Raw genomic sequence first — 23,961 nt, 5'->3', positions numbered from 1 at the left:
CACAAAATGGCCAGCGCCACCAGCCCACCTACTCACCTGACGCAAGTTGGACCTGCAGCCTCTGAAGCAGAGAGGGTTGTAATTAATGTTGGTGGCGTGCGACATGAAACTTACAAGAGCACCCTCATGTCCATCCCAGGCACACGCCTTGCCAACCTAGCCTCTGACTCCAGTGCTGACCCACAGAAACATCCGACCTCTGAGTTTTTCTTCGACCGGGACCCGGGAGCGTTCGCCCCCATCTTAAACTACTACCGCACTGGGAAACTGCACTGCCCGGCAGATGTATGCGGTCAGTCGTTTGAAGAGGAGCTTTCCTTCTGGGGAGTCAGTGAGACCGACGTGGAGCCGTGTTGCTGGAAGAACTACCGACAGCATCGGGATGCAGAGGCGCTGGCTCAGTTTGAGCCGGACGAGGGACCCCCAAACTACAGCACCCTGGTGGGGGGACCGGGGAGGATGCAGACAGCTTGCATGCCAAAGATGTGGGCCCTCTTTGATGATCCCCATTCATCTGTGACGGCCATGGTTCGTCCATTTGCTATTTTTCTGATCATTGCTGTAGTCCATGTACAGTATGTGCTTGATATTTTTGCTTGATAAGTTGCTTTATGTTGACTTGGGTAATTACCAGAGTTGCAGTTTAGGGCTGCACGATATTAGGAAAACATGCGATATGCGATAACATTATTGAGTACTGCGATAACGATATAATTTGCGATATTTAAATATACTGCTCAAAAAAGGTTTTCCACACATTTTTGAAACCTTCCACCCTTTTCTCCATTCTCAAACTACATTCACAGAATGTCTGACAGTTCTTGCAAAATAAAACACTCGCCTCAAAAGTTTTACTTGCGCTCAGAACCAAACAGTGTCAGAGTACTGATCCAGTGTATAATTGAAGTGTTCCCTTAATTTTTTTGAGCAGTATATTTAATGTTTTTTTCCCCCATTCTGCTGGGGGGGGGGGGGGGGGGGGTAAATGTATAATTACAGAAATAAATGTATAATTTTCTACATAAACAATATAAAATATCATGTAGCCTAGGCTATATATGGCCTGATGGAAGTGGACAGCTAAGAGACCTGATAGGCTATCGAAGTTGTGTGGAAGATCTGCTCCTAATCCTCATAAAAGACGGATGGACAGCCAATCTGAACACTTGTGCACCAACCAGCGGAATATTCCACATTGCCAGCCTTCGATGGGCCTAGCAAAGAAGATACTTGCCATATCGCGGCAGTCATCTCAGTCTGTAACCTCATAGGCTGTGCATCCCACGTTATTAGGCTACCGGCATGCCGACTACGAGGGCAGCGGAAAGTGAAAGTAATTGGGCTGCAATCGCACAGTCCAGGCTAAGAAGTAGGTTAAACAACTTTTACAAATAACGAATCCTGATTACCTCTGTGCTGCTGTCTGAGGCTTTTGCTAAATGCAAATCATGAAATACAAGCCTTACAGACAGTGAAAGACAGATATCTTCTGATATAACGATAACGAAAGAAATTGTTTATTTTAACACGAGAAGGACGCATTTGCGCTGTGTTTGTAACACGGCATCCTTCATAAAACCAAAATATTCCCATATAACAGACGTGCTTTTCCTTTTAGTCACTAATTCCTCTTCACCCAAGTGTAGCCTACCTTGCTCCACTCACTATCTTTAGCCATCACGACTTAGCTCCCGCTTCAACACCTAAAACACCACACACCTAAACTGGTAGGGGACGGGCTTCTTGGGCAGCATGACAGCATCGGTTTGGTAAAATATGTTGACATTCAGAATGTGAATACACCAGACTGTATGGAATGCGCACGGCACAGAAAATGTATCGAAATGTATCGAAAATTACGTAATCTTTGCGGTATGTCCATCGCAAGCGATAGATTTTAGATATATCGTGCAGCCCTATTGCAGTTGCACAACTCTTCTGGAAATAGTCTCTGCAATTTGTAGGCTACACGATGAAGATAAAAGTGTCTGATTATTTTCTTCAGAGAAAATTTTATTCTTGCTCTGCTGTGCGTTAAGTAACTGCTGCACCCTATTAAAAGGATTATACAATGATGGTCTAGAACAACAATATCCCAAATAATCACAACATTATTTTAATAGGTTATGTCACATGGTTGAAAAAGCATTTACAGGCAGGACTTCAGTGATGTCTTTACATGATGTGCCTAATTAGTTGAAAGAAACACCTGTCTTCACCTCTGGATTACACAATTAGGTAAAACCAGAGGCCTAATTGGTTAAAAGAAACACCTGTCTTCACCTCTGGATTACACAGTTAGGTAGAACCAGAGGCCTAATTGGTTGAAAGAAACAGCTGTCTTCACCTCTGGATTACACAGTTAGGTAGAACCAGATGCCTAATTGGTTAAAAGAAACACCTGTTTTCACCTCTGGATTACACAGTTAGGTAGAACCAGATGCCTAATTGGTTAAAAGAAACACCTGTCTTCACCTCTGCATTACACAGTTAGGTAGAACCCGAGGCCTAATTGGTTAAAAGAAACACCTGTTTTCACCTCTGGATTACACCGTTAGGTACCTGTAGAACCAGATGCCTAATTGGTTAAAAGAAACACCTGCCTTCACCTCTGCATTACACAGTTAGGTAGAACCAGAGGCCTAATTAGTTAAAAGAAAAACCTGTCTTCACCTCTGGATTACACAGTTAGGTAGACAGAGGCCTAATTGGTTAAAAGAAACACCTGTCTTCACCTCTGGATTACACAGTTAGGTAGAACCAGAGGCCTAATTGGTTAAAAAAAACACCTGTCTTCACCTCTGGATTACACAGTTAGGTAGAACCAGAGGCCTAATTGGTTGAAAGAAACACCTGTCTTCACCTCTGGATTACACAGTTAGGTAGAACCAGAGGCCTAATTGCTCCCCCTCTTGTTTTGGTGTGCTATTTGAGCTCTTCTTCTTGGGATATGACATTTCAGATTACCGTATGTACAGATTTTGCAGGATTTGGGAGAACTACTAGAAAACGAATGAAAGAAAAACTGTACATTATACTGAATGCTTTTAATACCTGTGACAAACTAGGTATGCCAGAGTTATTTTTTATGGCAATTGTTTGCATTTTCACAACCTGCACAGAAATCCTTTTTTCTGATGTTTATCGTTGTAGTTTGTGCTACATGTAGTGTGATTGCTCTTTCCATTGACAGATCATTGGCATCCTCTCATTGCTCTTCATCCTGGTGTCCACAATTGCTTTCAGCCTTGGGACCCATCCGGAGTTCCCAGAAGTCTTGGGGCCAATGTTCTCAAACGTTGAATATGAATACAGTGAGGGAGAGTATGAGGTCAGCAATTACCAAACAAATTCTATAATGATAGTGGAGATCGTCTGCAATATCTGGTTCACCGCTGAGTTCTTGATTCGCGTCATCAGCTGCCCAAACAAGCTTAAGTTCGTCCTGAACGTCCTGAACATCATTGACTTTGTGGCCATCCTGCCCTTCTTCATGGAGGTGAGTTGGCGCGGGACGATGTCCGGGACCACGTTGTTCTTCCTGGGATGTCTTCGTGCAGCTCGCTGCATCCGACTCGTGCGGATCTTGAAGATGGCGCGGTGCGTGACGGCAGTTCGGGCGCTGGGACATGCGCTGCGGGCCAGCATCTGCGACCTCTGCCTCCTCGGCATCGCCCTGTTTGTGGCCCTCCTCGTGTTCTCCATCCTGATGTACTGTGCTGAGCACATCACCAACGACCCCACAAATTTCAAAACTGTACCCTTGGCTCTCTGGTGGGCGGTGGTTACCATGACGACCGTGGGGTACGGAGACATGTATCCAGAATCGTGGCCTGCTATGGTGATTGCCAGTCTGTGCGCCATGACAGGAGTCCTCTTCATCACCATGCCCATCCCTATCCTCGTCAACAAGTTTGCCAAGTACTACGCTCTGACAGAGGCCAAGCAGAGACGACGGACCAAGAGGAGGAGGGGTGATGAGCAGTCACCGGGGGCCAGTACCCCTGTCTGGAGGGGCGTGGAGAACCTCCACAGCAGGGTCAACCAGTCAGAGGAGGACACCAAGAGCAGCAGTGCAGGTTAGTAGGTGTTGAACTACCAAACAATCCTCAGGAACTTCATTATAGGATGAGGTCTTTTTAACACATCTGAATTAAGAATAATGAAATTCACACAAATAAAGGGTTGGAAGTAAGTTTATTCTGATCTATTCAATCCAGCACCTACAGTTTGTAAAGTTCTTCCAAGAGGGTGTTTACTGATGATAAGTAGGCTATATTTGTATTCTGTCAAAAGATTTATAGATTAAATATTCATATCACTATGACAATCCTGGTTGTTCTCATTTTAAAACTAAAATGAAGCCAGTATTCTTTTTTCATAGTATAGATCTTATATTTGTACACTTTCTGTATGTTTCATTTCTCTAAATCTTCTGCATGTTTTTTTTTTTTCTTTTCCGTTTCTCTCTCTCTCTTTAGGGGCAGTTTGAACGAGGAGGCCATACACTGATGGACAAGGTTGGCTCGCATCCCGTACTGTAGAGCAGTGTTTCTCAAACTTTTTCAGACGAAGGACTACTTAACCAATAAAAAAGAAACGCACGGACCACCTAGCTAAAAAAAAGATTAGACCTACTTCAACAGTATATTAGCCTACACAATAGGCCTAAACTTATTCACTGAACCACCTTGCTAATTGTCTTTGCACTTTGCTTATTGTGTCAGAGGATTCATATGATTTAAACTGGAATATCTTACATAGACAGTGTTGCAGAACTGTTTGGATTTTATTACAAGTTGGTTCAATATTGCAAACAACTCCTCTATATTATATTTTACCATGTCTGCTCGCGGACCACTTGGAATAGCTTGAGGACCACCAGTGGTCCCCGGACCACACTTTGAGAAACACTGCTGTAGAGCACAGATAATGTTGAATGGTCAACAACCCAAACCATGTGTTTGAAGATCACTCCCACCTTTACAAAAATTCACTACTGTTTCCTATGTCTTTATACAGTAAACATGGTTGTACAATGGCAAATCATTGTGCTTATGATTACTATGCTCCTAACCATGGTACTACTACTCTCCATAGCACTTGTTAGTAGCCGTGGCACTACCATATGTACCATATAGTACCACCTATAGCACTTCATAGTAACTGTGGTACTACTACAGTTTTAAAGTGTAGTTTAGGAGTAATTTGAACCTTTTTCACAATGACAACGTGTCGAACACCCCTCGAGAGCTAGATTACGCTGTTCAAAGGAGTACCGAATTTGACCGGCATTTGCACTTACAGCCCAAATGGCTAACAGTGCAAGTACTAGGGGCCCATTTGCTAAACCACCATTCCAAACCGCCATTTTTTAAGCACTACTAATGCTCAAAATAGCACTACACTTTTGCAGTAGTATGAATAGGGTCCCTACACATAAAACAAAGCATCAAGAACTTAGTAAGTGTACCGGGAGCTTCAAATTACTCTGGAAATATGCTTTAACATGGCACTTTACGGTAACTATGTTAGCATTATACTGTATGGTAACTATGTTACCATGGTTTTGTACAACACAATTGATGATGCTAATTGGGTGTGAGGAACCATGGTTTTTGCATAGGCCAATTTACCATGGTATTATCTCGGTTTACTATGATCCAAACAGAAAGCTCTTTGGTCATCCATTAGTCAATCGATTAGTAGATAATAAAAAAAAAGAGGTCTCAAACAAATCCACTTCGAAAAGAAGGAAGGAAAACCGGCTCAGTGGAAGTCTCACAGCTGAAACATTTAATAAGAGATTACCTCCAGATTTAGGAGGCTCAACACATGAGATGGTTTAGTGTTGTTGATGGATTAATGAAGTCCCAGACAACAGAAAGAGTTATCAGCCTCAAGAGTAAAGAGAAACTAATAAAAAGTAGTAGTGTGTTTTGTGTTGACAGATATAGCATTGCTGATCACAAACCTGAGGAGACCATTTCTTCAAAACAACAGCGAACGCCAATAAAAACAAAAACAGCTGTAATATAGGTGTACTATATAAACAAATATCTGAAATGCATCCCATTCCAAGTGCTGGAGTCTAAAAGGTCATAGTTTAACAGACTACATTTACTCTGAAAATGAGCTAACAAGCCGGACAATGTAACTTTACACCCATGTTTATTATCCGACCACGTAATGTTATCCAAACTAAAATGTTTAACATTTCGGTAATACTTTACTCAGTATCGACATAAGAGTGACATGACACTTTCATGACACATTAACCCTAACCTTAATCTTAACCTTTAACCCTAACCCTAACTCATACCCTAACCCTAATCCTAACCCTAACTTGTTGAATGACACTTAATAACAGAAGCGTTATGTCATAAAAGTTTATGACTTGTTTATGACACGTTCATGACAGTGTCATGTCACTCTTATGTCAACACTGTCAAGTAAAGTGTAACCAACATTTCTTATACCCGAGGTTTATAACATTAATTTTATTTTATTTTTCTCCTCCGTTTTCTGCACATTATACTGGCAGTTTTATTTCTCACTGACCTGCAGTCCGTCATAATAACTAGTGTGGCCGACTCAAAATATACGTATTTACAGTCATGCGTTTTAGAACCAATTATATCTAACCAATAGTACAGATATAAAAAAATCTCATCTCAGATCTTAACCTACATTAACATCTTATTTGTTTATATTGATTTCATTGAGTAACAACACTTTCATGAATGACTTTAAACTTCATGATTGAATGAAACTGTTTGCAACATTGTATTATCTGTAAGTGTTCAGATAGCAGTTGGATCCAGAATGAATCAGACATCTTCATATCTCATGTCAAGGTCAGACGCTATCTCTGGTATCAGTGCTTTTAAATACATGTTTTAGTACTGTTTTAATACTAAATCCACTCATGACATTGCATGTAATGAAAAATAAAGATAATACATTTACAAATGTTTTCAGTATTTATTTGTTAACGGATTTCATTATCACTATGCATAACACAAACAGCCCTTTTTGTTTACGACTAGTTGCCCCTAGAACTCTGACAAAACCACTGAAAAGACAGGGAGAGGAATTGAAATGGTCATCATAGGCTATCACAGCACGCAGAAGTGCAATCAACTCAGTTACAAAATGTATAAACATCCGCTGAAATGGTCCGTGTAACGCTTATCAGTTCTAAACACAAACAGACATTTGGAAAAAAAGAAATGAGATTTTTTGTTTTCCGCCTTGACAAATTAAAAAAAATGGATCTTTTAACTGTTTTTGCAATTTTCTGTTTTTATTCAGGATCAGGAATTATAATATTCTCTCCCTTGTTCCAGTTACCAATGATTGGTTGGCTAGTTATCATGGGTGTGTCTGGACCACTTGAGGCTGCCGCAGACGCGACAAGTTGATTTGTCAATTCCCTTCCTATGGGCTATGCTATGAATCTCGATTAGTGGCAAGGCATGTTGCGCTCTAAGCCAGGGTATGCTGTGACTCGAAAGTGGCTCTGTTTCAGCGTCACTTGTATCACCATGGTGTCTTATGCTGCCAACCAAACCTGGGGGTCGTTTCTAGAAAGCGTCGTTTGCTAACTTGCGTCGCAACCTTGGTAGTACGCTCCATCGTTCTTGGATTTGGTGTTTCTAGAAAGGGTAGTTCGAACTCTCAATCGCAAACAAGGACGCAAAGTTTGGTCGTTTGAACTACTGCCCCTAGGCAGTCGCACTTGTGTCGTTCCTTGGTAGTTCCTGTTGGTGTCCGGAGCGCCTAACCAAAAATCACAACCGCCTAACCAAAATTTGCGAAGTGGATGTTTATCTCGACTCAATGATTGATCTATCCTGTAGCTTAATTTTGATTAAGACACTGCTGCCCTACTTGGCTCATTCTTGCTATTTATGTTAATTAAAGTATTGCCTTGATTTTAGTATTATAATCTTCACAGTCCCTAACAACAGCAGTGTTAAATGGTGTAGTGGCTAAAGCAGATGACTTATTATCCCAACGTTATAGGTTCGATTTTCTTATGATGTGAGATTGTCCTCTTGCTTCTCGCTACCTGCAGGTGAACTAGTGTGATACATAGATTCAATTGTTTTTGACTGATGTATTGTACCTATGGTCTCTCGATGTAGAGTAACTATATACATAAATATGTATGGTCAAAACCTATTGTTGTGTCTCGTAGGCCTACTCTTACTCAGAGATGAAAAGAAGAGATAGGATGCGAACTCCGGCCGAGCGCGTAGTGCACCAACGCGCTGCCGTTAAGCCACAAGACAGTTGTTAACCTATGGGATACCCAGATATTTGTCCAGGCTATACATTTTTTCCAACACATAGATATTTAACACAAATAATGACTCATATTGGTCTGCTTAAGTTAACTGTTTTATATGCTTGCAATAGGTTTAGGTTTTGGCTGATGGCAATGACAATACCAGCATTAATCACTCGGTTTAGATTAGAAACATGTCGACATAGGCCTTGACAGAACATTTCTAGGGGGTGGGGTATTACACGTTGTCACTGTTTCCACCAATGATATGTATCGCTGCATCATCAACAACGTTGTTGGAACTATGGTGTTCGAACGTCGGAGGTAGCGAATTGCGACACAGGTACGATGCTTTCTGGAAACAGGTGTAACAGTGTCGTTGTTTGGTCGCAAGTGGTTGAGCAACGTCGTTGCTAACTTTTCTAGAAACGACCCCCTGGTCGGGAGCAGGTTATGTGCTCACGTGTAAGATTCTGTCATATCGTATATCTTACAGGTGAAGCTCCGCCTCTTCAAACGCCAGACGCTTTAAAAATGTTGTGTGTGCAAATATGCCACTATGTACGTGCATACCATGCAACATCTGATGACAATCGATTTATTTGATGTTATAGGCTAGACACTATGACCGCAGTCTAGATTACGCTATCTCTCATAAATGCGGAAGTAATCGTTTTTTAGTCGGTCTTGTGCATCTCCACGTTTCACGATTGGCCAACATCATCCCAACACGAGAACGCGCACAGATCCGAGCTGGAAGCCTAGTTTTACAAATATATCACATAACTGCTATAGTATATATATATATATATATATAGTATAGTCTTGAATTTCCCCTGGGGATCAATAAAGTATCTATCTATCTGTCTATCTATCTATCTATCTATCTATCTAGTAGTATCACTTAACTTATACCCCGAGTTAAGGCTTTGTGTAACTTCGATATGTCTAGATGGCCTAGATATGTCTAACGTGCTTCGTAGTAGGCCTATACCCTAGTCTTGCATAATCAAGCCTGTGTATGTTGCGCTCCGTGCAAAAACTTGTAATGACGAGATGTTTGCCCCCCTGTTCAGTCCAAAGTTCGTCTGTAAGAAGTTTTGCACTTGCCCGCAAGTATAACCTAAATTCTCAAGAAGATTGCGAATTATATTCTGTGCATGTGTGTGTGTGAGGGTGTGTGTATGTGTGTTTATGTGTTTGTGTTCTTGTGCATGTGCATGTGTGTGCATGTATGTGTGTGTGTGCATAGTGTGCTATTCAACTACTTTACCAATAACCTAGCCCATCTGTTACAATAATGCATACAGAACTGGTTACTTCCTTCAAAATACTGTAGGGGACTAGTGAATCACCATCATTTAACAATGTTAACAAACATCAAATATATATAGGGGCCACCGGAGGGATTTTGAGTGCTTCAGTCAAAAGTTGCATGACCCTCCCTTGCCTGCATGAAAATTTTCAATGACCCTCCAAAATAATTTCTAAAAAAGACATGACCCTTCCCGGCCGTGTCTTCCGCCCGCACCTCTTTGCGCTATGAAAACACACTGACAAAAATGAACATTTGTAAATCAACCTCTGCTTTCACATCACACTCCACCAAGATGGTGGCCATTTCAGTAGATTTACTCACTAACATTGTTGTGGAAACACAAAGCATGGAAACTAAATGCACACTTCCTGCAACTGCATTAGCCTACTTGAAATAATTTACTCCTCTAGTAAGTATTCACATGAAATAAAACAATAAAACATTGAGACCATTCAACAAAGCACACTGGGTAATAACAAATTCAACTAATGAATCGTCTCTAGGCTTCCTCAGTCATTGTAAAGCTGCCGAAGCTGAACATTATCCAAAACTCAATTTCTCAGACGAGCGTCAATTTGCGAGCTTGCTACACTCCTTTCTTCTCAAATGACTTGAAAAGGCCGTTTGCACAATTTCACAAATCATCACAGGGACCGAAAAATACCTAACATGCCAACTTTTTCCGGGTTTAGGCCTATCATTTTAACTTTTCCCCGCTGTCTTGCCGTTTTAATATTTTCCCGTAGAATATCCCATATTACTGTAATACTCTCATAGTCCTGCATTCTGGCCTGTCTCTGTGTTGTCCTGTTAGCCCTTGCCCTTCCAGAGAAACAGATGTATTCAAATCATCGTTTTGCTTGCTTGAATGCGAACTCAGAGTGATGTTAACCTACAGTAGGCCTATTTAAGTTAACGACGTGGTTGTCGTGAGGGCACGATTCATTGGCGCTTGCAGTGTTCGGCCATAGGCTATGTCTACGTGCGCACCTGCCAGACTAAGAGCCAAAGAAATCCCCCTGTATATTCACTCCAAGTTGGCCTACCATAACTTACCAACTCTAGCCTACACTGTAGACCATAAACTGGCTATTTATATGACCAATGTATTTGTATTCTGTATTCTGTATTCTGCTTTATGAAGCAGAATTATGCACTGCTACTTGGAACGTAACACATTTTTGTTGGCAGGAGAGAGAATGACAGCGATTAACAAATTGCACTTGTTGCTGGTTACCAATAAATAGGGCCTACTATATATTTTTTTGCAAACAACAAAAACAGAAAGGATGGAGACAGCAAAGCTAGAGATGGGCAGGAACAAGGTCAATTGGTAGAAATGCTTGTCAAAACGTTAGGAGCTGGATGTGTGGATGAATGAAGCACAAGTATGCTTTATAAACATGCACACTGTTTAAAGTTAGGCTAGGCTACACGGTAAACTACAAGTAAACCAAAGTTAGCTTTTTTAGGGCTGGATAAAGTTGACCAAATGGATATAGGCTGTTAGGCGTGAATAAAGTAAGCTACTTTGTTGCTCCAACCCTTCCAACGTTAATGGGGACGGATGTTGACATTTTCCGCATTTTGCGTGAGAATCCCGGGAAATCTCCCTTATTTTCATTGTTCAATGTTGACAGAGCTATGGAACGAAAGAGAACGTTATATGGCGACAGAAATCAACAATCAAACAAGCCACTTTGATTTTTTGCTGTTTTCATTAATACAAAAGATGGGTGACCCCTAACCTGGCCCTAGCCAGATGAATTTCGCTCCGCCTAGCTCCACTCATCCATCTGGAACCGATCCATTGAAGTGTTGCTTCAGAAGGCTGGACCTAATCAAAAAATGCTTGCATATGATTGAATAAGCCACTTGTCCGTCATCTATTGACGTGCTACTTCAACCACTCACATCGAAGCCAACCCGTGACGCTGATAACAGTCTCACAGTCACTTCTACGCTATGTCACATCTATGAAACTCCCGCCCTGCGTCCTGATTGGCTAAACCATAAAGTTGGTTGGAGAAATCACTCTCAATGGAAGAGGTTCCAGATGGATGTGAGTGAAGCTAGGCGGAGCTAAGCGGAACGACATTCATCTGGCTAGGGCCAGGTTAGGTGACCCCCCCCCCTCCTTGACAAAAAAAAGTTAGGTGACCCTCCCCTCAACAAAGAATAAAAAGACATGACCCTCCCCCATTTTCCTCCGGTGACCCCGTTTATAAATAACGAACGGTCCCTTAAAAGTTTTCACAGGTCAGGACCGTCAGAGGTCAGGACCGTCAGGACCAATCGAATTTGGAGGAGAAGCCGCCAAACAGGAAATTAACTCATATCTCGGCTGTCAAAATAACTGATTCATTTCGATTAATTAATTTGAGAAAAAATAACTGATTAAAAAACATAGTGCAGATTAATCGATTCCGTATGACCTTTGACCCCGAGCCGTTCTAGTCAGTAACCATTAGACTGTAAAATGAAGGAGAGAGAAGAAAATGTGCTGCCTACAGTAGATCATTGATTGGAACATTTACCTTTAAAAAATGGCCTGATTGTGTTATAAAAATAAAGTATTGATTAAAATAAAGTCCTCTGCAATGTCTGCAGCAAGGAATTTGCATATCACCGGAGTTCGTCAACTCTAAAGTCGCACATCAATGCAAAGAAATAGTGTTGACATTGAGGGAAGTGTTCATTATGTCCCCTAGGTTATATCTGTGGCTTGAAAGGCCTTGTATGTGAAAAAAAACATCTTCCCGAAGTACTTTTGAATTTATTTCCTCAGCATATTAGGTCATATCATAGATTATTATGGCCATTATTTGAACAGTGAAAATAATAATAAAAGAGTTTTTGAACTTTAATGTCACAAATACTGATTATTCAATGATGTATTTGAATTTAAATATTTAAAATACTTTCACAGCAAAAATTATATATGCGATTAATTTAGATTAATTAATCACAGAGTATGTAATTAATTCGATTAAAATGTTTAATCGATTGACAGCCCTAATCAAAACTAAACTTGGTACATGGACTCAGAGCCCAATTAGGAGGAGGCTCAATAAATTTGGTGACCTTTTACCACTATGGGGGCATTATTATCACTGAAAGTAGGCTCATATCTCAGCAACGCTTACACGTATCAAAAATAAAACTTGGTGGTTCCGCTTCCGGTCATGGGGCAGGTTAGACGTGACTGAAGCTAGCTCCATGGACATGTGAAAATTATCGTTTTATTTACAATAAACACTGTAATGCAGGTTTAATATATAAGCGCAAAAGTCATTCGGTTTGCTTAATTGTCGCTACCATCTTTTAATTCACCAGCTGTTTGCGACGTTTCGCCATTTTTACTCAGTCCTACCATGCCAAAGCAACGCCCGGCTAAAGACAACGATGCGGGGGAACAATCGGTCCTTGGCCATGCTAGCCAGCCGGATACTCCGTTAAATGTAGCTACCTTTACTGACCAGCTGAATTTATTGAAGACAGATATATTTGGAAAAATTGACTCAGTGGTCGGTTCATTGAGGACGGAAATATCATCAGTACGTGACGAGCTAACTTCCTCTAATAATGCTCTGCGGGCAACATTGGACTTGCATGCTACCCGGCTAGGTGAACTTGAAAACACTGCTGTGTTCTGCGGGGATTCAGTTAGAGACCTGCAGACCACTGTTGATACCCTGGTCGGCGAGGTATCGTCATTCAAATCCAAATGCGAGGAGCTGGAGAGCAGATCCAGGCGGAACAATATCAGGGTGGTTGGCCTCAGAGAGGATGTGGAAGGTTCGACTTCGCAGGGAGCTGCATGGTTTGCTACATGGCTACGCGACATTCTAAACCTCGACTTTGAGCCATTGATTGATCGTGCTCACAGGGCTCTTCGTCCCAAACCGAATGCAGAAAGCGCACCACGCCCTGTGATCATAAGACTGCTTTATCAACGGGACAGGGCCACTGTACTTCGCAAGGCCAGGGCTATTGGTGATTCTTTGAAACACAACGGAAAGCGAGTGCACATTTTCCCTGACCTCACTGCTGTTCAGTCTAAGAAGCGTGAATCATTCTCAGGAGTTAAACGCCTGCTGCGTGGGAATTCTGCATTCAAAGGCTATGGATATTTCCATCCAGGCTATCTGAGGGTTACCCTGCTGAACGGAGAACAGCACAAATTTGAGGATCCGGCTAAAGCTGAACATTTTGTTCAGCAGCACTTGGCCTTGGGCAACTCCACTGATGTTGCTATGGCACCTGCTACCACTGGACTGTCCTGATGTGTGTCCTGTTAAGGTAACGGGCTATGCTTGATTATGTTATGTGTATTGCTTATTGACATGGCCCTCCGCTGCGTTCTCAGGATAACTTGATTGCTTACTATTGATACTGCTATTGATTCTGTGTTTCAGTGTTTCCATATTGTGATATTTGTTATAAATGGTTGTCACATGTTCTAGTCGAAGCATTAGAAGTTGCTTCTAGATGTTCTGGAAGATACCAAAGTGTTCCTTAATGCAGCTTGTTTGGGTAGCTGCTGGGTTTCTATTGGTTGTGATTGTATGTTTTTTTTTTTTCTTGTATTGTTTTTTTTTTTTTTTTCTCCTTCTCTCCCTCTGTTTCTCCCGCTCACATATGGTCTCTACCTATCACATATCTTATATCTCCAAGGCTGCTCTCTCTCAGCGTGTTTTATAATGACATTCTGATCTTTTTGTCTTATGGCTACATCTACAGGCTCTTCCACTCAGGGAGGTAAGCTCACCTTTGTGAGCTGGAATGTCAAGGGTTTAAATTCACCTGTTAAATGTAACAAAGTGCTTAACCATCTGCACAGCCTGAACGCAATGGTAGCCTTTCTGCAAGAAACTCACCTGGGGGCTTTAGACCACACCAAATTAAGAAAGAAATGGGTTGGGCAGCTATATCATTCCAGCTTCTCCTGTAGGTCTAGAGGGGCTGCCATTGTAATTCATAAGTCAATCCCATTCCAAGCGAACCACACTGTAGCGGACCCCAATGGGCGCTATGTTTTTGTCTCAGGCAGATTATATAATACACCAGTAGTTTTGGCTAGCGTATATGCACCTAACTGGGACAATGACACTTTCTTTCAGTCACTGTTTTTGGCAATCCCCGACGTTCAATCTCACTATCTCATATTAGGTGGCGACTTTAATTGCTGTCGACTTTAATTGCTGTTTAAGCCCAGTTTTGGACCGGTCCTCTGTCAGGGTCATGCGAGATTCAAAATCGGCCGGTGTGATTAAATCTTTCATGGAAGAATATGGAGTGACTGACCCTTGGCGATTTCTATATCCCCAAATAAGAAAATTTTCTTTTTTCTCCCCAGTGCATCATACTTTCTCACGCATTGATTTCTTCCTAATGGATAACAGGTTGCTTTCTTATGTACGCACAGTCTTACAACCCTATTGTTATTTCTGACCATGCCCCGGTGTCCCTTGTGCTCTCTTTCCCAGACAAACCTCCCTCCCGTAGTCCATGGCGTTTTAACTCACTTCTACTTTCAGACGAAGCTTTTGTTAACTTTATTTCATCTCAAATAGATTTTTTTGTATCCACCAATGTTACTCCAGGGGTGTCTGCGTCATTGATCTGGGAAACCTTTAAGGCATACATTAGGGGACAAATCATAGCTTTTTCTGGATCTCAAGGTAAGCAGCGTAAGGAACGACAAACTCAACTTCTCACAGATAGCTCAACTAGATGTTGAATACGCCTCTGCCCCTTCTCCAGAACTATTTAAGAAACTGTTCATTCTAAAGTCTGAATTCGACATGTTATCCACAGAGCAAGCAGAATCTAACTTGCTGAAGCTAAGACACTGTCTATGAATCCGGAGATAGACCTTCCAAACTGTTGGCTTACCAGCTGAGACAAACTAGCACGTCCAATCTCATTACTAAATTAGCCACTCCCACCGGCACAACTACAGACCCTTCTGAGATAAATAATTATTTCAAAGACTTCTACAGCTCCCTCTATACATCTGAACACACTGACCCTCAGACCTTGGAGTCTTTCTGCCCACCATTTCTTCAGATCAGAGGGAGTCCCTGGATCAAACACTCACTGAGGATGAGCTTATCAGGGCAATCTGCTCTATGCAGTCTGGGAAATCTCCTGGGCCTGATGGCCTTCCGATTGAATTTTATAAAAAGTTTTCCACTAATATTGCTCCTATGCTGCTTAATATGCTAAATGAATCCCTATCAAGTGGAATCCTCCCCCCCTCTCTTCGGCAAGCCTCTATCTCTTTAATATTAAAAAAAAATAAGGACCCTGACCATTGTTCATCTTACCGCCCCATTTCTTTACTTAATGCTGATATTAAAATTCTTGCTAAGGCTCTTTCTCTCAGACTGGAATTGGTCCTCCCCTCCATCATACACTCAGACCAGACTGGTTTTATTAAAAACAGACATTCCTTTTTCAACATACGGCGCCTCTTTAATGTTATTTATGACGAAAGCAATTCCCAGTGTCCGGAGGTAGTTGTATCGTTGGATGCTGAGAAAGCCTTCGATAGGGTTGAGTGGGACTATCTCTTCTCCTGCCTTTCTAAATTTGGAATCGGTGAGGGTTTCCTAGCCTAGACACAACTTCTTTACACCTCCCCTCTATCTTCAGTTCGTACGAATAGCAACTTCTCAGAATACTTTGCCCTCCACAGGGGCACCAGACAGGGCTGCCCCCTTTTGCCTCTCCTTTTTGCGGTGGCAATTGAACCTTTAGCCATTGCTCTCTGTAATCTGTTGGATTTTAAAGGGATCACTCGCTATGGTATTGAACAAAAGGTGTCACTGTACACTGACGATCTCCTCTTATTTATCTCTTAACCACTGGAGTCTATGCCATTTATCCTTAAGACCGTAGAGCATTTTGGGGCTATATCAGGGTATAAAGTTAATTTAGACAAAAGTGAGGTTTTCCCTGTCAGCGCAGCTGCCTCTTTGAGTTCACTATCAAGGCTCCCCTTTAGAGTGGCAAAAAATGGCTTCCAATACTTAGGGGTATCAGTTTCTAACAACTTCAATAACCTTTTGAAGCTAAACTTCGATACTTTACTCTCACGTACTAAGGATGATCTGCGTCGCTGGTCAGTCCTGCCTCTGTCACTAGCAGGCAGAATAAATTCAGTAAAAATGAATGTTCTCCCTAAGTTTCTTTATCTTTTCCAGTGCATTCCAGTTTTTATTCCAAAGTCATTTTTCCACAACTTGGATACGGCAATATTACAGTTCATCTGAAACAAAAAGGTGCCACGATTACGCAAGACAGTGTTGCAAAAACACAAAAAAGATGGGGGGATGGCACTACCTAATTTTTTATCCTATTATTGGGCAGCTAACCTGCAGGCAGTTATGTACTGGATGCGCGTAGCTCCTGATGACTCCCCTGCTTGGTGTCTAATGGAGTCCCTGTCATGCACACCTGCCTCTCTGTCTGCGCTAGTTGCATCCTCCCTTGTTTCAACTAGATTTAAGCCTGTAAAAAACAGAATTGTCTCATCTACCCTGCGTATTTGGAACCAACTCTGTAAACATCTGAAAATTAATACACCACCACTGTGTATGCCACTCAGTAATTACCCCCTATTCCCCCCCTCAATGCAGGACGGTGCTTTTAGACCGTGGCTGCAGAGTGGTTTGTGCTCAGTAAAAGACCTGTTTATAGAGGGTGTCTTTGCATCCTTTCAGCAGTTAGTAGAGAAATTCCATCTTCCCCACAGTCACTTCTTCAGATACTTACAAGTAAGAAAGACGTATAAAGATTTTCCACGAATCCCAGCCACCACTCCTATTGATAGAATCTTGAACGTCCCCCTGACAATGAAGGGCATGGTGTCCACACTATATGGTGTTATACTCTCTTTCTATTTGCCTTCAAATGACACACTTCTAGCTCTCTGGTCACAAGACCTGGGCATAGATCTGACACTGGCTTGGGGATCAATTCTTGGACGTGTGCATGGCTCCTCAATATGTGCGAGACATGTAGTTATTCAATGTAAGCTTCTACATCGCGTGTGTTGGACGAAGGTCCGACTGTCCCGTGTCTATTCAAATACTGACCCTCTCTGTGACAGATGTCGGCAGCACCATGGTACACTTTTGCATATGTTCTGGACTTGCCCCTCCCTACATACATACTGGATGTCTATATTCTCTTCTGTCTCTGATGTTTTGCAGACACCCCTGGACCCAGGCCCACTCACCGCTCTATTTGGAGCCTTACCGGATACCATCAAGCTATCCAGCTCCAAATCAGACTTTGTTGCATTTGTTTTTCTAATTGCTAGGCGTTTAATTTTGATACACTGGAAAGACTGCCACCCACCCTCACATACACTTTGGATAAGGGATGTGCTAATGTTCTCAAAGCTGGAGAGGATGAGGTACTTAAGGCGAGGCTCTATATCCAAATGCAATAAGATATGGCAGCCCTTCCTTCTGCATGTTGAAACACTGAACTTGCAACTCCCAGATCCCTCATGAGCTATACCTTATTTACACAAGGATGCTAGGGTATCCCTGACATTTGCACTCACCTGATTGTGCTGGGGACTTGCTTGGAGATGCTATACGCATAATATGAGACCCCCACCCCCTCTCCCCCCTTCTTCTTCTTCTTATTTTTTTATTATTTTTTTTATTTAGTTAGGGTTTTTATTTTTATTATTATTTTAATATTTTAATTTGCATCCCCTGGTGTCATGTCTTAGTTTCAGTTTTCTCTGTGTTTGTAGAACAGTACAGCCTGGGTGGGGTGGGTTAGGGTGTGGAGGGCGGGTGGTATTGCGGGTGGGGTGGAGGGTGGGATTGAGGGGAGGGGAGGGGGTTGGGTGGGGTGGGTATCCCTGTATTGAGTTTATGTCAGCTTTGCAATGTCATTGTGGAATGGACTTTTACTGTTTCATGTACTCTGTATTGGAAAAAAAAAACTAAAAACTTACATAAATAAACCATGGAAAAAAAATAAAATAAATAAATAAATAAATAAAACTTGGTACATGGACTTGGGACCCCATCCTGAAGACGCACAATAAACGTGGAGTGTTTTGACCACTAGGGGGCGTTATAATCATAGGATCATAGGCTCATATCTCAGCAATGCTTTCACATATAGAAACCAAACTTGGTATATGGACTTGGGACCCTATCCTGAGGACACACAATCAATTTGGTGACCTTCGACCACTAGGGGATGCTAGAGTTACAGGAAGTTAGCTCATATCTCAGCAACACTTTCACATATTGAAACCAATCTTGGTATATGGACTCAGGACCCCATTCTGAGGACGCACAATACATTTGGTGTACTTTGACCAATAGGGGCGCTATAATTAGCAATACTTTCTCGTATCAACACCAAACTTGGTATGTGGACTCGTAAATACATCCTAGGGACCCACAATAAATTTGGTGACGTTTGACCACTAGGGGCACTATGATTAGCATCCCTTTCACCTATTGAAACCAAACTTGGTATGTGGACTTCGTACCACAACCCGAGGATGCAAAATAAATTTGGTGTGCTTTGACTACAAAGGGAGCTAGAATTATTAACACTTTCATCGATTGAAAGTAAACTTGATACATGGACTTGAGACCCCATCATGAGGGCACACAATACATTTGGTGTGTTTTGACCACTAGGGGGGTGCTACAATCATAGGAAGTAGGCTCATGTCTCAGCAATGCATTTTTAGGTATAGAAACCAAACTTTGTACATGGACTGAACACGCGATTCCAATCCAATCCAATCCAGTCCAGTTCAGTCCAATCCAATCTAATCTATTATCACAGGAAGTAGGCTCATATCTCAGCAACCACAATCCAAATCAAATCCATTCCCATCCAATCCAATCCAATCCAGTTCAATGCAGTCCAATCCAAACTATAATCACAGGAAGTAGGCTCATATCTCAGCAATGCTTTTACGTATAGAAACCAAACTTTGTACATGGACTCAGACCCAATTCCAATGCAATCCAATCAAATTCAGTCCAGTCCAATCAAATCCAATCCAGTCCAGTCCAGTACAGTCCAATCCTATCCTATCCTATCCTATCCTAGCCAATCCAATCCCAACTCCTGCTCACTGCTTGGCCCCCTCATTGCTGTTTGCAGCTACATTTGTAATTATTTGTGCCTATTAAATGTCTAAGTGTCAAAAAAATGTATACCCCACCTTCACGAATTTCAAAACAGCCAAATAGTGTCTGTATGATGGCTCAATGGTAACGTGGGGAGACCAGAGTTTGCTTCCTATTTCCCCTTGTCCCTTTTGAGTAAGAGTAGGCCTACGAGACACACCAATAGGTTTCGACCCTAAATATTTAGTATAGTTACTCTACATCAAGAGACCATTAGGAACATGGCATGAGTCAAAAACAAGTGTTTCAAATAAAGCACTGCTTTATTTGGTATTTTCCACGTGTCACACTAGTTCACCTGCACATAGTCAGAAGCAAGAGGAAATTCTGTTGCAAGTTCCATTCAAATGAATGGACCTTCCCAATGTTTGGAGGTCCAATAATTTTGTAGCCTATAATCAGACAGTGTTGAAGCGGAGCGAATGAATTACGTTGCTCTATCTTGGTCAGTTATCAAGAATCTTTGCTATAATGACCACGACAATAATATGATAGTGGCAACGGATTTTGATCTCTGAATCACGCCTGTGAGTAGTTTGTTCACCTTCATTAAAAGTAACCAAGTGAAAGTAACCAAGTAATAGGCTACGTTTCTATGCAACATCTGGAACTTTCAAGTTCTATTTGTTTGGCGATCTAGTTGTTTTTTCAGCAGATCCATGAAAGGGTGATCAAATAACTGTAAGAGTCGTGAGGTTTCATTTTCAACACCGATGGAGATGATATGGCAAGCCAATTTAATGTGACAGACTGAAGTAGCCTATTCTCGCAGTTGATAAGCAGCCGTTTTCCACACGGGAAAAGTGGCGCAGTAGGCTACCTGCCATAATTCAGCCGGCAATACAAAAATTTACTTGCCATTGGCGCTTGGTGGGTGCTAATTTCGAGCCCTGCTTGCAGTTACCTCCGTGATTGCCTGATGATGAGTGATAATGATTTGCTTAAGAGTAATTCACAAAGTGTAAAAAGTAACAACTAAGTCTGGGACAGCTTAGAAGTAGTCAAGAGGATTCCTAACTCACTAAGACCTAGTCACAAACAAAGCGGCAAAGCAGTAAAGCAGCTGTTTGTATCATTCCATGCATGTTTTGAAATGCACATGCAGAATCACTTAGAGGATATATGTATACGGATTTAAGTAAGGAATGCAATAATGTCACCAACATCAACCAAAACCATTAATTGTCAAGATTTGAACTAAGCGTTTCATTATGACTGCTGTTAGCACACTGTGGGACTATAGGAGTTGACAAAAGTTTTTTTTTTTTTTTTTGTCAACGTTCTGATTTTTTCCAAGTTCCCAATTCCTGGGACACTGAAACACCAGGACACATGAAACGTGGTAGACTTTTACAGAAAATAAATGTTAAAATAAACTCACCCCCAGCACTAGGTCCCCTGAAAGCCCCAAAATGCAGTTTTCTCTAAATAACTACCTAAACCACTGCACCAAAGATTACAACAGTTGTGTGGCATGTTGGTTTCAAGGGCCCGCATCCACCTGGCGCATAACCACTCATTTGTGATGTTGCATCCCCCTGTAAAAAATGAATATGCAAATACATTTGTTTGTGTACACTTAGTCACCCATCGGCCTCCAGATCGTGGTGTTGAGCAAAGAGTTGCTGATAGAGGATGTAGAGGAATTGAAATGTGGATGTTGAAATGTACTTTCTGCTAAAAGAAAAGGCAAGACTAACTCACCACATGCACACATAAACTATCACACAAACACACGCTTGAACATGTGCAAAGCAAAAACACACACACACAGATACCCCCCCCCCCCCACACACACACACACACACTTAAGGCTTCTACATACTCGCCATTTCCGACCTGTAGCACGACAATGTGACGTCACGGGAGCGCCGTAACCATTTTATACTCGCGCATGGTGGTCGCGACACTAGTTGCAATATTCCCCTGAACAGAGGTGTCACTGAAAAAGCTACCGCTACCTACGTTACACAGTAGAAGCTGTAAGAAGCATTGGCATCAATGACAGTAAAAAACACTAGCTAGCCTCTGTGATGGTTGCTGCTAGCCTTCAGACTTTGGTTGCTGCTATTCACAACTACCATCATCAATACCATCTAGTTTCCAAGGTGTGTACAAATAGATAGATATAGATAGATATATAGATATATAGATAGATAGATAGATAGATAAATACTTCAGTCATCCCGAGGGAAATTTTAATAATTTAAACATTTTAGTTAGCTGGCTAGCTAGCTACCAGCTGGCTGAGTTTGTGTAATTTAAGAACGGCGGCCTGACAAATCTCACGGAAAGTGTGAAACATTACCTTGTCAGTAGATATAGCTCTTTGGAGGTTTTGCCTGTTGGTAATCCTTCACCTCCACAACAAAAGCATTTTCATTGTGTACATGCAAATAAGTCACGAGAAGTTTGCTATTTACACCAGCAGAGTAAAATATAAATATATTGCGACTCTAGAGGGACCTCTACAGTTTCCAAAAATTCCTAAACCTGTATAGTGCACCTTTAATGGCACTGAAAATGATAACGCCACAGGGAACACCACAGGGAGCTCTACAGTTTCCAAAAATTCCTAAACCTGCATAGTGCACCTTTAATGCCACTGAAAATGATAACGCCACAGACAAAGAAAATTCTGGTCTAAGTGAAAGTCACATGCAGACCCGGCGGCAGACGGGCATTACACCTTTCCAGGGGGGGGGCACGGGAACTTAAATTGATCACGGTAGTTTAAGCTTACACTTGACACAACATTCTAATATGAAAATATAGATGCAATTGTTGTAAAATGGTGCAGCTCATTTAAGAGACCCCCGTGCGCAGGGATGGAGAGAGAGAAAGCGAGAGGGGATATGTGTGTTAGAACTGAGATGCGTGTGGAAAAAGTAGACATGCTGTTGAGACTGGAGCTAGTCATATTCAAAATAATGCAAAAATAAATCCGCAGATAAAACCAAAATCCTCGTTCAATTGCTAACCACTTTCAGATAGAGTGTTAGGGAGTTAGCCCCGAAGTTATACGGATAACTTCGGAGTGGTTACCACTCCGAAGTTATCATGAGCTCCCTGTTCTCCGACTGGGTCAGAAGAAAAAACAGTAAAGGTTAACGCTATCAAACAAACCCAGAAACTACTAGGCCTACTTCTACTAACTACGATATGAGATATAGCCTACCTGCGAGCCGATAAGCCATATTTGTCATCGGATGACAGGGGTTAGTGCAGAAGTGAAGTTGACTGCGCCACGTAACCTCATCACCATTTAGGTGATGGGCTTACTTAATGTTCCTGATTGATTAGCTACAGAATAATACAGATTTTACAAGTTTTATTTGCTACTTGCTAGATTGACAAACGTATAATATAGGCGTTCAATATAAGTGTTCAAAATCAATCTATGGGATTGGGGTTGGTTGGTGCAGCCAAGCTCGTCCAGGGCGGGCACAGATGGCTTCCAGGACGGGCCTGGCTCCCCAAAGCCCCCCCATGACGCCGGGACTGGTCACATGTAATCCTATGTAAGCTATTTTGAAGGTGTACTGTCACAAATTGTAAGACCTTAGCAACAAGTCCCAGGCAACAGGTCTGCCTGGATGATTCAATTGTAACCCTTTCAGTCAATAGTGAAAGTACAAATACAAGTTCAAATACTAGGTGTGTGCAGGTGCGTGTAGGCTATACTCTACTTATCACACACAGGCTTTGTTTTAGCAAAGCAAGCTTTAGTAGAATCCTGCTAAGGGGCTTGTAACTGGAGGGTTGCCGGTTTGAACCCCGACCAGTAGGAACGGCTGAAGTGCCCTTGAGCAAGGCACCTAACCCCTCACTGCTCCCCAAGCACCGCTGTAGCAGGCAGCTCACTGCGTCGGGATTAGTGTGTGCTTCACCTCACTGTGTGTTTACTGTGTGCTGAGTGTGTTTCACTAATTCACGGATTGGGATAAATGCAGAGACCAAATTTCCCTCACAGGATCAAAAGAGTATACTTATACATGCTGTATACAATCTCGCGTGCAAGCAGATTCCTACTAATGTGCTCACTTGTCGTCAAAATACCAACATGCTGTTTGATTTTGTGCTCCTTGCTCTTTGCAGGATCTCTTCAGGTCTATCCTGAAGCCTGTGCAGAAAGCTCTGGAAGATGCTGACATGATGAA

General features: G+C 41.9%; 2 protein-coding genes across 2 annotated transcripts in view; both read left to right on the top strand.

Moving 5' to 3' along the window:
- Positions 1-23,961, top strand: part of LOC143122910 (voltage-gated potassium channel KCNC4-like) — a 157,099-nt gene that overhangs the window by 69,114 nt on the left and 64,024 nt on the right. The gene's annotated exons all lie outside the window — the stretch shown is intronic.
- Positions 7-4,546, top strand: LOC143123524 (voltage-gated potassium channel KCNC1-like). Its single transcript, XM_076284977.1, has 3 exons — positions 7-528; positions 3,194-4,079; positions 4,482-4,546. Exons 1-3 carry the CDS (start codon positions 7-9, stop codon positions 4,490-4,492), a joined length of 1,419 nt encoding a protein of 472 aa, XP_076141092.1. The 3' UTR covers positions 4,493-4,546.

Source organism: Alosa pseudoharengus, unplaced genomic scaffold (genome assembly GCF_046254945.1).
Source record: "Alosa pseudoharengus isolate Yale_2024_CS ecotype anadromous, Long Island Sound unplaced genomic scaffold, YU_APseudo_1.1 YU_APseudo_1.1_scf_14, whole genome shotgun sequence".
NCBI classification, from domain to species: domain Eukaryota; kingdom Metazoa; phylum Chordata; class Actinopteri; order Clupeiformes; family Clupeidae; genus Alosa; species Alosa pseudoharengus.
This window is presented reverse-complemented; position numbering and strand designations above follow the sequence as displayed.